The sequence below is a fragment of the Dasypus novemcinctus genome, chromosome 21, assembly GCF_030445035.2.
Source record: "Dasypus novemcinctus isolate mDasNov1 chromosome 21, mDasNov1.1.hap2, whole genome shotgun sequence".
NCBI lineage: Eukaryota > Metazoa > Chordata > Mammalia > Cingulata > Dasypodidae > Dasypus > Dasypus novemcinctus.
This window is the reverse complement of record NC_080693.1, coordinates 81,172,802-81,186,256: the sequence shown is the minus strand read 5'-3', so window position 1 is coordinate 81,186,256 and position 13,455 is coordinate 81,172,802. Positions and strand designations below refer to the sequence as shown.

At 44.7% G+C, this 13,455-nt stretch overlaps 2 protein-coding genes across 7 annotated transcripts in view; one reads left to right on the top strand and one right to left on the bottom strand.

Annotated features, from left to right (window-relative positions):
* Positions 1–9,931, bottom strand: part of MFSD11 (major facilitator superfamily domain containing 11) — a 30,541-nt gene extending 20,610 nt beyond the window's left edge. Inside the window, exons 1-8 of one of the 3 annotated variants that reach the window (XM_058284788.2) lie at positions 9,817–9,931; positions 8,860–9,030; positions 8,301–8,356; positions 6,591–6,698; positions 5,977–6,056; positions 5,758–5,854; positions 3,756–3,814; positions 3,108–3,252 (exon numbers count right to left, since the gene is read on the bottom strand). In XM_058284788.2, the coding sequence (XP_058140771.1) occupies positions 3,108–3,252; positions 3,756–3,814; positions 5,758–5,854; positions 5,977–6,056; positions 6,591–6,698; positions 8,301–8,356; positions 8,860–8,955 (641 nt within the window). In that variant the 5' untranslated portion in view covers positions 8,956–9,030; positions 9,817–9,931. Of the gene's footprint in view, positions 1–3,107; positions 3,253–3,755; positions 3,815–5,757; positions 5,855–5,976; positions 6,057–6,590; positions 6,699–8,300; positions 8,357–8,859; positions 9,739–9,816 lie in introns of those variants that run through there. The other 2 variants (XM_058284787.2, XM_071210825.1) reach the window with 2 other exon arrangements.
* Positions 9,932–10,142: 211 nt separating this feature from the next.
* SRSF2 (serine and arginine rich splicing factor 2) lies at positions 10,143–13,250 on the top strand. Of its 4 annotated transcripts, XR_011646955.1 has the most exons (5): positions 10,143–10,550; positions 10,859–11,169; positions 11,449–11,552; positions 12,191–12,289; positions 12,810–12,946. XR_011646955.1 is itself a non-coding variant. In XM_012523680.4 (3 exons), the coding sequence occupies exons 1-2, from the start codon at positions 10,189–10,191 to the stop codon at positions 11,160–11,162; spliced, it is 666 nt and encodes a 221-aa protein (XP_012379134.1). In that variant the 5' UTR covers positions 10,143–10,188; the 3' UTR covers positions 11,163–11,169; positions 12,191–13,250. The 4 variants fall into 4 exon arrangements, 1 of the variants encoding a protein (XP_012379134.1); XR_009182549.2 differs by lacking the exon at positions 11,449–11,552 and having other exon boundaries at positions 12,810–13,250; XR_009182548.2 differs by having other exon boundaries at positions 12,191–13,250.
* The last annotated feature ends 205 nt before the right edge of the window (positions 13,251–13,455 follow it).

The following is a 13,455-nucleotide window of genomic DNA, read 5'->3' as shown; positions in this document are numbered from 1 at the left end:
ATTTATACAATCAATTAAAATACAATCAATTGCTGCAAATCACCCCCGATTCAATTCAGTGAGAGAGTAAAAGGAAGCCATTTCTAGTACAAGAAGTCTCAAATAAGACAACCCCAGGTCCTGCAAGTGAAGGTGAAGTTAACACTGTCAGCCTTCACTCAAGACCCTCCACTGGCTTCCCATCTCACTCCGCGTAAACATCAAAATCTTTTTAGGACTGACAAGGCCCTGGGTACCCTGAACCCTGGTTACCTCTCTGCTTCCTGCCACACTCTGCTCAGGTCACAGTGCCCCCCTGGAACAAACGGGGAATGCTGCTTCTTCAGGCACTTGGCCCTTGGGGTTCCCACTGGCTGGAAAGCCCTTCTCTTAGACACCCACCCACCACCTGTCCCCTCGCCTCTTACAGGCCTTGCTTAAATGTGACCTTCTCAGCCATCTTTGGTAACTATCATTGCAATCCCAGCACCAACCTCACTCCCTGCCCCCAAAACCCACTCTTCTACATCCCTTCTCTGCAGTATTTTTCTACTACTTAAAATATCAGTTGGCTCAGGGGTATGGGGCTCCTTTTTCGGGATAATGAAAATGTTCTAGAAGACTGTGGTGATGGTTACATAAATTTGTGAATATGCTAAAAGCCAATGAATGAATAGTACACATTAAATGAGTGAATTTGATGTTATGTGATTACTACCTTAAGAAAATTGTTTTCAGAAAAACACATATTTTTCCTGTTTCTCTGCTCCTTCACTAGAAAAATAAGCTCGAAGAGTGCAGGAATTTCTTTTTTTTTTTTTTAAAGAGTTATTTATTTATTTATTTCTCCCCTCACCCTGGTTGTCTGTTCTCTGTGTCTATTTGCTGTGTCTTGTTTCTTTGTCCGCTTCTGTTACTGTCGGCGGCACAGGAATCTATGCCTCTTTTTGTTGCGTCATCTTGTTGTGTCAGCTCTCCATGTGGGTGGCGCCATTCTTAGGTGGGCTGCACTTTCTTTCGCGCTGAGCGGCTCTCCTTACAGGGCGCACTCCTTGCACATGGGGCTCCCCTACGCGGGGGACACCCCTGCATGGCGCGGCACTCCTTGAGTGCATCAGCACTGCGCATGGGCCAGCTGCTCACGGGTCAAGGAGGCCCGGGGTTTGAACCGTGGACCTCCCATGTGGTAGACGGACGCCCTAACCACTGGGCCAAGTCCGTTTCCCTGCAGGAATTTCTGTGTGTTTTGTTCAATACAGCAGCCACCACACAATGCCTGCCACATTTAGACCCTCAAATAAAGGGGGAAGGAAGAAGGGAAGGTTAGGTGAATCGAGAGACAGAGACCAGTCCCCCAAAGAACGCTTAGAGATCACCCAGCCATCAGGACCTCAGAGAGCAAATTAAGCACTTGAGACAGAGGACAGAGCTGCCTTTTTGCATCTTTAAATCATTTTCTATAAAGCAGCCAAAAGGAATCTTTTAAAACTAGAGCCCACTTACTCCCTCAATGGCTTCCAGTCAAGAATAAAATCCAAACTCCTCCACGACCTTACATAATCTAACCCCTGCATATGCAGATGCTCCTACATCCCCCCAGTGCTGAGCCCACCAGGCTTTTCCATCTCTGGAGCCTACCAGGCTCCATTCCACCTCATGGCCTTGGCAATGGCCATCGACAGCCCAGGGCTGTGCCTTCCCTCCTTTTCACATTGCGCTCCTTCTCACCCTTCTTGGCCCTTGCTTTGAGCTATATTCCTATGGTTTATAAGAGTGCTGGCACGGAGCTGGTGCTATGTGTAGAATAAGGACACTGAAGCTTCAAATTTGGGAGACAAGTCAGTAAGAACGAATGCTACAAAAGCTGGGTGTTCCTTAGGACTACCCTAAGTCTTATGTAACCCCTTGGCTCTCTCCTCCCCTCGGCAGTGAAGGTCCTAGAAATCAGAGAAGGGGCTATAGTGTTCTTCAAGGCACACCTAAAATATGTTAAATGAATATTTAATTTTTGTTGAATTTGTGGTATTCATCTTCTTACACCTTGCCCAACTTCTATTGGTTGTGACCTATATATATATATATACACATTTTTTGTTTTTGTTTTTTCAAACCCAAGTAACACCTCTTTTTTGCTTTAAATAAACGCAGTCCAAATTTTGTTTGCTTACTTCATCCTATGACTAGAGAACTATAGGTCCTTTTTGGATTAATAAGACATTATAGAAAACTCAATGCCAAAGTGTTAACAATAGATAAAGTGTTATAAGGCAAACTTTACAATATATCAACTCATAGAAAAAAGCAAAACAAAGGTGGCAAATATTAGTTTCTCATTTCCTCTTCCTCAATCAAGATTTTATCTACAGAGATACTGTGATGTCTGAAATAGTGTTACTTACAACTAAAACGTGCTCAAGGTAGTTTACAATTTTTAGAAAACTACGGGGCTATATACGTGTCTCCCCTTTCAGACTGCTTTGGGGAAAACCACCTGAAAAGGTTACAGCAAGAACCAGGTACCATGGGCAAAAGCATTGGAGGTGTCCAAAGTTCATTTATGACACCCCTGCCCCTCTCTCATACCACAGCGGAGAAACAGCACCCAAAGGCAAAGACTTTTCTGTTTGACTCCATATGCCCACATCCTTGCATATAAAAACTCATAGGACATTCGCTGAATTGAATGAGTAAACAGAGGCCTAGAAAAATTAGGGGGACCTCTGCCACTGTAACCCTGTCCAGGGTCACACAATTCATCAGTGGCAAAACTGGGATGAGACTGAAATCTCCCGGTAACTTTTTCACAGCCTTCCCTACCTGTTTCTACCTTTTCCTTTGTCCTCCCCAATTGTACCCCTTTATCTATTTCCTTTTCTAATTTGCTTTAAAAGTTTTCCCTCCTATTTGCACATGGTAAACAATAGAGAGTATCTGCTGTCAGTTAAGGCTAAAGAAGCTAGTCATCTCCAGACTAGATCTATTCAAAATATACGTAAAAATAAAAGAGGGGAGTGGGTTTAGTTTGGTGGTTGAGTGCCTGATTCGCAGGTACTAGGTTCTGGGTTCCATCCCCAGTACCTCTTAAAAATAATAATAAAATAAGAATAAATGTTTCCCAAACTTCTTACTCATTGACTTCCATGTCCTGGTCATCAGAGGACTCATCTTCACCCAGGACATTTTCAGAATCTGGTTTCCTAATGAGAAAGAAAAGAACTGTCCCCACCAGGCTTATCACTGTCAGGGCAATAAACACTGTTCTTCGATCGCTCTCTGGGGAAAAACAAACAAACAGAAGAAAGTAGATAGCATTGCCCATACAAGAACTCCAGAATTAGTATCAGGTTCAGAGGTTGTTTATAAACCTCAAGCACTACTTCATTAAACTTTTACTTTACTACATCAGGTAAATATGACACCTCTACTTTTGTCTTTCTTTTAGAGAAATACTAAATCCAAAGAATAACAACACAAGAACTTAATTATGTTCTTTTCATCAAAGACGTGAAAGCATTCACATCTTCTAGCAACTGACTGGTACACAGCCAAACCCTCTCCCACATGCTGAGATGCTACCTGAAGCATAGTCACACAATATAATCCTAGCTTAGTAACATAATCCAAGGGAAAAGTTACTATATGGTAAACTCTGAGAGGACTTAAGATACCAAGGTTCATTAGAACAACATTTGAACAAAGCAATAATGAGTAATTTTATGGAACTGCTATTTTGTTTTGAATGTCCCTAAATAAAGCAAAGTGGAAAAAAAACAAACCTGATATTTGAGTTTTCCCTTGCCAGGCAAAATATATGTAGAGATTTCCAAAGAACAAGCTGGGGGAAGAAAAGGCAGGAGAAAATATTGGAAAATTATTTTAATATTTATGGTTTAAACAACTATTTCTATTATTTGTTTAAGAAGAGAGAGAGAAAGACCTACAATTTTCAAAGTATCTATCTGCCTTCCCTAGGTTATTTAAGTCTCAACTTCACCCTAACTCTTCCTGAAAAACGTAATTGACCCAGATGGAATTTAGTCTCCTTCCATGTGACAGTAACCTGATTCAGAACCGTCCTTCAGAGAAGACTTGACTCACTTTGAAACATGTGATTTATTGAAAGTCTGGAAATTACTCTTTGGAAACAAGCGTATGCTACATTTAAGATACTAAATTTTAAAAAACCTATTTTTTTAAACTATGATTTAATTTTCTTCTTCTAATATTTTATATAGCATACTTTCGTAAGGGAAGATTCATTCTCTTTACAGCCCTGTTTCTTTTTTCAAAAATTTTAAAGACATTTTTTATTCTTTTTTCTCTTTTTTTTAGCCCTATTTCTTAATATACCATCCCTTAAAACTAAACATTTGTATTTGTTAAGCCTTATACACACCAATATTTTAGGCAAGATCCATGAACATAAATCCTCAGAACAGATTCCTGAAATCCAGCAGTCATGAGCAGAATGACTGTTTTTGTTTTTAGTTGGGAAACATATAATATGCTATATCATGGGGTATTTTTTTTTTTAAGATTTTTATTTATTTATTTAATTCTCCCCCCTCCCCCGGTTGTCGGTTGTCTGTTCTCTGTGTCTATTTGCTGCGTCTTGTTTCTTTGTCCGCTTCTGTTGTCGTCAGCGGCACGGGAAGTGTGGGCAGCGCCATTCCTGGGCAGGCTGCACTTTCTTTCGCGCTGGGCGGCTCTCCTTACGGGTGCACTCCTTGCGCGTGGGGCTCCCCTACGCGGGGAACACCCCTGCGTGGCACTGCACTCCTTGTGCGCATCAGCACTGCGCATGGGCCAGCTCCACACGGGTCAAGGAAGCCCGGGGTTTGAACCACGGACCTCCCATGTGGTAGACGGACGCCCTAACCACTGGGCCAAGTCCGTTTCCCTATCATGGGGTATTGATATATTTAATCTCATTTCTGAATCTGAGTATCTTTGTTAGTAGCTTTCAGATCCTGCAAGTCAGGCGGAAGGGCATGGCCTTTGGAGTCCAGATAACAGTGGTTCAAATTAGATAAATCACCTAACTTCTCTGTGGAATGCAGGTAATACTTCTAACCTCACAAGGTTATCATGAGAATTAAATAAAATTAAGTAAAGAATTATGACTCTGATGCTAAATAAATCGTGGCTAATATTATTTTGAATTTACTATTTACTAGTTTCAAGAAGGAATTGTGGGGAAGCAGATTTGGCTCAAAGGATAGAGAGTCCGCCTACCACATGGAGGGTCCAAGGTTCAAACCCAGGGCCTCCTGACCCATGTGTGAGCTGACCCACGCACAGTGCTGATGTGCACAAGGAGTGCCGTGCCACACAGGGGTGTCCCCTGTGTAGGGGAGCCCCATGCGCAAGGAGTGCGCCCCATAAGGAGAGATGCCCCACACGAAAAAAGCGCGGCCTGCCCAGGAATGGCGCCACACACACGGAGAGCTGACGCAACAAGATGACGCAACAAACAGAAAACAGATTCCCCGTGCCGCTGACAAGAATACAAGTGGACAAAGAACACACAGCGAATGGACACAGAGAGCAGAAAACTGAGGTGGGGGAAAGGGAGAGAAATAAATCAATTAATTTTTTTAAAAAAAATTAAAAAAAGAAGGAATTGCAAGTATTCTATAAAATTTTGAATCTATACCATATGCAGCTAGGAACTTAAGTCATGTAACATGGAAGAAGTGAACTAGCAACAAAACAAAGATCTAAAAAAATGATGTAACAAATACCAAAGCAAAGATTTAGCTCCAAAAGTATTATTACCTAGACTGTAAGAGTGCCCAGAAAATTCCACTGTTTCTCCCAATGGTGTGCTCATCTGAATTTATTGTCAGGCAATTTCCTTGGGCTGTCCAAAGCACTAAAATTCAAACCAAAAGTTTATCAAAGTAATGAAATTAGTTTTACATTCTCAACACATAATGATACTTTCAGTTAAGCCCAGAAAATAAAATGGAGTGAAAAGACAATCAAAATGCTTACCAGCAGCTGCGATTCCAATGAAAACAGAGGCTGTGTAGAAGGACCATGGGAAAGGCTGGATAAAAACGGCAATGTACATGCTAAAATATAACAGGTCAGTGCATTATAGTCAAACAATACCTGAAATAGAATGCCAATTATGCCTTCTAGGAATCAATTTTGAGGGTTCTCTTCTTCTAAAATTCAACCTGTACAGGACCTCTCCAGTTTTGATATAAGGGACAAATGCAGCCTACTCATTTCTTAATTTATCATTTCAACCATGTAAAGTCAGAGAGTAAATGAAGGTTTGCAATTGACCTTTGCCAATAGCTTAGCAAGCAACAGGACTGTAGTTCGAGAGCCCAAATTATTTCATGGGAAGTTCTCTTCAACCCTCTTGAAAGGAGATTGTGGATATCATTTTTAAAAGTAAAACAAAAGCTGCCATATACAATTCCAGCACACTGAAACAACACGTATCCCTGAGCCACAAATTAAAACCATTCTGAAGCAGACAGCCAAATTACCCACATTTTATTCAATACAAATCCACAAATTTATGTTAAAAGTTGTGGCTGAAAGATGCTGAAAGTGTTCTAATTAGATGAATGAAAAAAGAGCATACTACTCACCTGTAAAATAAACCACTAGCAAACATAGAGAGCTGAGGTCCTACAATGGCAACCACAGATGGTGTGATCAAATTTGAAGCAGAGAACACTCCGTAAATAATTGCCATGCTGTACACACAACACACAAAAAGAAAAGAAAAAAGTAAACCTTCTTAAAAATCTACTTAGCCAATTGATTTTTTGTAATAAGCACTTATATTCTTTAGTCATGATTTATGAAAATTATATTAATCTGAATGCCATATTAAAAGCCTTTCATTTGTATAAAATATTGAAATCCCATCAAAAGTTTCTCTGAATTAGTTTGCCTTGGGTAACACATTATTATCAATTCATAGTAAGAACTAACATGTAACATATGCCAGACACTGTGCCAAGTACTTTGAATGTATTATCTTTTAATCCTAATAGCTCATGAAGAACGTCTTGTTATTACCCTCATTTTACAGAGAAGAAAACTAAGACAGAGTGGTTAAGTCACCTGCCAAAGGTCTGACTGTGTAGCTGGTGAAGCCAGTGCTGGAGTCAGGATTCCAACCCAGGCAATCTGACTCCCCCTCCCCTAGTCTACCAGTCTGCTCCACAAACTTAGCCTACAACTCCAGGCAACTGGGTGACATTTCTCTACTATCAATAATCAGCAAAGAGTTAAATCTTAGTTGAACCAGAATTTATTGACCACAACCTGTTTCACTTGAATTACTAATCTACTATAGATGCAGTCCTAGAATACAAATTGTATAGCAAAGGGAGAGTCAAACCATTGTGAAGGTCCTGAATTCATTTACTAGCCACTATTATTTATAATCCAAAGTATATTACTCTTTGGCATTTGTGACTCTTTCAAATGTCAAATGTTCTTTCATTTGTTCTTTAAAATATACCTGAGGCAAAGCCCTACAATGAATTGTGGTATTATTATTAATCATTAAAGACAATGACATTCACATCCCTTCACCCTCAAATATCACACATACAAGATCAGACTTAGGGTAGGAAACAATCCTAAGAATAGGGGGAAGGTTGCTGCAATCCAATATTTAACCATAGGGAAATCAAGAAACCTTTTTGTGTTTATGCATATGTGTATGTGTAACATTCCCACATTCCCTGAGCATACTGGTGACTTATGAAGGTCTTTGCTCTGAGTTTACTTCATTTGTAAATCTGGGACTAAATACTTTAACAAAAATCTGAATGCTTCTGGGGAGTGGACGTAGAGCAAGTGGTTGAGCACCTGCTTCCCACGTGCGGTCCCAGTACCTCAAAAAAAAAGCCTCAATGCTCCTAATGACAATATGCAATGTAAATGGTTGAGATATTACAAAAACGGGAAGATGAAATGCTTCAAAAATCATGTAAAACATCATCCCTTTGGGACTGAGAAGAACGTAGTTGTGACAATAACACTTTTAAATGCCAGGTACTGTGTGAAGTGTTTTACTTACATTATCTGAGCAAGGAAACTGGACTCAAATAAGTTAGGCTGCCTAAGATCCCGAGAAATTAAATTGTGAAACCAGGATTTCAAACCTACATGAAACCTAAACTTATCATCTTTTTCCATTAAGTTCCCCCAGTTAGTCTAGATACAGCAAACAAATAATGCAATCACCATTAATCCAATCATAACATCAAATTACTTGATCCTTTGATGGGATTTAAGCAACTACTGTCATATCAAATAAAACCAGTCATAAGGTACAATACCTGGTATAGCCACTGCCGTGAAAATCTGTGCTATTTAAGCTCCTGATGACAGTTTGCTGTGTGGAAGACAAAACTAATCAATGAAAACGATTTGCAATCTCCCTCCCCATTGGAAAGTATGTCTCCAAGCATTCAGAGAATAAAGTCAAAATTCACAACGCCGCAATGAACACCGCTGCTTACGAATACCCAAAGTCCAGTCTGAAGGACTGCACAACTGAAGAGGGCAAACTGATAACAAGAAAGTAGAGGGGACCCAGCTGTGACTGTGCCCAGAGTTGTACTTCCATAACCATCCAAGTACTTAACACAGACAAGAATAACAACGTCAACATACAAACCCCAAATCAGAAAAGTAGAGGGGAATGTTTAACACCCGCGCTTTCAGCAGGAATGCCCGACCCATGAAACCCAGCCTAATCATAAAAAGTGAGAAGCGGAGGTGGGAAAACGGAAGGCGCAATCTTAAGCGCGCTGTCACGTATAACGAACGTTTATCATCATTTTGAAATGCATGATGACAGGCCCCCCAGAGGAGGGAGAACACATTCCAACTCACCGCCACATTTCCACAAGTTTGAAAGGCGGTGAACATAAACATAAAGGCAACTCCTAAAATGATGATGTTGTAAAGCTTTTTCGATTCCGGGGACATTTTGGCTTGGCTCTGCCGGAGGTCAGCCGCAGCCCCGGGCAGTCAGCTGTCCACGTGGCGAACCCACTAGCAATCCTGAGGGGGAAAAATGAGATGGTGACAGGAGAAGACAGATGTCAGGCCGCCGAGCTGTCAACTTCCAGGGCTCGGATCAGAATCCCGGGCTTAGGCTGAAGTTCTCCCCACCGACAGTCAGGACATCCCGAGGACGCGATCCGAGGAAGGACGAGCCCAGCACCCAGACCGCGCCAAGATCGTCGGCGCACCAGGTACAGGTGCGCGCGAGGGGGATTAATTAGAGGAGTCAAGGGCGAGCTCGCAGCGGCCGGAGCGGCCCCGCCCTCCTGGCCCTGACTCACCGCGGTCAGGCGACCCGGTCACCTGACAAGAGCGCGGCGCGGGCCGCGAGGGCCGCAGGGAAATGTAGTCTCGGGCAGGGACGCGCAAACGCGCCGCAAAGGCTTCTCCGCCCCCTGAGGTAAGGGAGCGGAGCCGGGCCTGTGGGCGGACAGAGGCTGCAAACGCGAGCTCGGCGAAGAATGGGGAAGCTGGGGGGAAGGGGCCTGGCGGGGACGAAGCGCGGCCTGAGGCGGCTGGGGGCACACGGCCGTAACTGGGGTGAGGAGTAGGCCTCTACAGAGGCGGGGCTGAGGCCGAGCGGAAAAGCTGCGTGGAGGTCGGATATTGGCACGGGGAAAAGGCGGATCCCATATAGCGAGCACTTCCCCTTCCTCCGGTCCGAGAGCGCCGGGAGCGGCCTCGCCGGCGGAAAACGCGTTTCGCGGGCTTTCCAACAGCCCTCAAATTCCGTTCCCCCCTCCCACTAGCAGTGACTCCGCGCTTTTCTACCCGCCCGCCGACCTCTGCGCAGGCGCCCCGGGCGGGGGCGGGGCGCGCGGCGGCGACGTTAAGGGGCGGGGCGGGGCGAGCCAATCACAGGATTCATTTCCGGGTGGCGCGGGCGCCATTTTGTGAAGAGAGCTATAAATGGGCGCTGGGCAGCCGCCCGCTCAGTTGTTGCTCAGGTGGTGGTAGTGGCGGGCTTTGCTCCGCGGCGGTGCTCGCTCATCCCCGTCTCCTCATTCGCCAGAGGCAGCTGCCGGAGAAGAGGCGCGGCGTGGAACAGAGCGGACCTGAGAAAACCGCCGCCGCCGCAGCCGCGCGCGGGCCCCCCCAGGCGTCAGTTTCTCGGCGCGCAGCTCCCGGGGCCCCCGGGCCGAGCCCTCTGAGGCCATGAGTTACGGCCGCCCGCCGCCCGACGTGGAGGGCATGACCTCCCTCAAGGTGGACAACCTGACCTACCGCACCTCGCCCGACACCCTGAGGCGCGTCTTCGAGAAGTACGGGCGCGTCGGCGACGTGTACATCCCGCGGGACCGCTACACCAAGGAGTCCCGCGGCTTCGCCTTCGTCCGCTTCCACGATAAGCGCGACGCCGAGGACGCCATGGACGCCATGGACGGCGCCGTGCTGGACGGCCGCGAGTTGCGGGTGCAGATGGCGCGCTACGGCCGCCCCCCGGACTCGCACCACAGCCGCCGGGGCCCGCCGCCCCGCAGGTACGGGGGCGGCGGCTACGGACGCCGGAGCCGCAGGTAAGCGAGGCGCGGGCTTCGGCCGGGGGCCGGGCGGGCGGCGAGGGTGGCTCACAAAGGCCCGTGAGGACACGTGGTGGCGGGGCCGGGGCGGGAGGCGCGCCCGCCACGTGCTCCCGGGAGCGCCTCGCGTGTCCCTCCGGTCGTTGGCAGCGACTTCGGGCCCGGGCGGGAGGAGGGCGGCGGACCCCGCCCCGCGACTCGGGAAATGGCGTCTGCGGGCCTGGCAGCGAGATAATGGCGGCCGGGGCGGGCGGGGCCCCGCGCGACTTCCGCCACCCAACTGCTATGCCGCTTTCTGCCCGCAGCCCGAGGCGGCGCCGCCGCAGCCGATCCCGGAGCCGCAGCCGCTCGCGATCCCGGAGCCGATCTCGCTACAGCCGCTCGAAGTCTCGCTCTCGCACCCGCTCGCGATCTCGGTCGACCTCCAAGTCCAGATCCGCTCGAAGATCCAAGTCCAAGTCCTCGTCGGTCTCCAGGTCCCGCTCGCGGTCCAGGTCCCGGTCCCGATCCAGAAGCCCTCCACCCGTGTCTAAGAGGGAGTCCAAGTCCAGGTCGCGATCCAAGAGCCCCCCCAAGTCCCCTGAAGAGGAAGGAGCGGTGTCTTCTTAAGCTAATGGTAATGTCTGCGGGGTCCTAGGCACATGACTTTAGTCCGTACATGGGGTGTGGAGTAGTTTTTTTTAAGGCCGGATTGTTCTTAAAAGTAACTCCTCATGTGGAGTGCTGCTCTGAGGTTTTCTCGGCTTTGGGAGTAATACTGAAGAGAGGGGTCTGCAGAAAGGATGTATATAAAGCTTAGATAATAATGGCTGTTTCATAAACTGTTTGAGACCTATTAATGAAAATGACTATTTCTTGCTGTTTTCATCCAACGTCTGCATTTTCCCCTTTAAAGCTGCGGTCTCCTGTTTGATAAAAGAATATTGGCCAGTATTGCAGATTTTAACTGATTTGGCTGATCCTCCAGGGACCAGTTTCTGTGGGCGTGTATTGGAGCAGGTTTGTCTTTAAATGTTAAAGATGCACTATCCTTTTAGAGAAAACAATCAGTTCAACCATTGTTGTACTGACTGGGACTTCATATTCTAATGGATGTGGCAAACGAATTTGCGATAAGAAGCAGTAAACTTTGGAAACCTAAAAGAAAGTTTCACAGGTATTGCATTGGGTGGGGAAAGGATAGTGTGTCTTTAACTCTCAAATTGTTTGGTCCTATTTTTTAAAAGGAAAGGGCCCTAAGTAGCTCAGATATTAAAGCATTAGTTATTCTCAACTGCCAAATACTTCATTTGAAAATTAAAAAAATTTTTTCTTACATAAAGTAGTTTTCAGACTTCAAGTTGTTTTTGTTTGAATACAGCCCCCCTTTTTTTTTCCTTTTTTCCCCCCCTTACCTATTTTCACCTTGATGATTTGGCCAAGAATGCAAAACCCAAACTTGTAAATGCTGATGGTAGACTTTGGACATTTCACAATTTGGCCTTTAAAAAAAATGTGTTAATGGCTGGGTGGAACCTTATTGTTACCTACTGTTTCACCAGAGCCTTAGTAGGTACATGCCTGAAATTGAAACCACGTGAGCTTTGGTACCTTCATGTAATGGAAGGTAAACTGAACGTATTTCTTTTCAAATTTAGATGTATCGTCCAGCAACATAATGGAAGACTTGGGGGGAAAGGACCCACCTACTCAGTCCATCAAAGAGTCCTTGGAACAAGCAACTGGCTATTGAAAAGGTTATTTTGTAACATTTTGTCCTAACTTTTTACTTGTTTTATGCTTTGCCTCAGGTGGCAGGCAAACTTCATTTTATGTGCCATTTTGTTGCTGTTATTCAAATTTCTTGTAATTTAGTGAGGTGAACGACTTCAGATTTCATTATTGGCTTGGATATTTGAGGTAAATTTTCATTTTTGTTTTATAATAGTGCTGACTTCTTTTGTTTGAAATTAAACAGATTGTTAACCTAATTTGTGGCCTCCTGACTTTTAAGGAAACGTGTGCAGCCATTACTTGCTGAGTAGCCTAAAGCTGCCAAGAGATTGACGCAACATTGCCTTCATTCCTTAATATTAAAAACCTACGAAAGTTGGTGTAAATTTGTTTGTTTATGCTATTTGCCTTCAGATCTAAATGGTAATCTGAACCCAAATTTATATAAAGACTTTTCAGGTGAAAAGACTTAATTTTTTTTTGGAAAGGATTGTTTACCACACACAATTCTAATCTCTTCTCTTATGTATTTTTGTGCACTAGGCGCAGTTGTGTAGCAGTTGAGTAATGCTGGTTAGCTGTTAAGGTGGCGTGTTGCAGTGCAGAGTGCTTGGCTGTTTCCTGTTTTCTCCTGATTGCTCCTGTGTAAAGATGCCTTGTCGTGCAGAAACAAATGGCTGTCCAGTTTATTAAAATGCCTGACAACTGCACTTCCAGTCACCCGGGCCTTGCATATAAATAACGGAGCATACAGTGAGCACATCTAGCTGATGATAAATACATTTTTTCCCTTTCCCCCAAAATGGTAAATCTGATCATCTTGTATGAACTTAAAACATGAAAAATGTTAAGGAAGCAAATGGTTTGTAACTTTGTAAGTACTTACAATATGGTGTATCTTTCTGCTTATGAATATTCTGTACTATAACCATTGTTTCTGTAGTTTAATTAAAACATTTTTCTTGGTGTTAGCTTTTCTCAGAACATGTCTTGGTCTTTTATTCCTAGGTTTATTTTGAAAGACCTATGCAATTATCTTGTGAATGTCACTGACTGTATGACAGTAAAATGTTTAGTGGCTGACTTAAGTTTAAAAAGTGGGAAATGCCAGTTTTAGTACCTATTATTTCTAAAATCAGTAAGTTAATGGTAGCATTTTCTTGAGGTTGTTAGCCAGCCCACCCCCTAT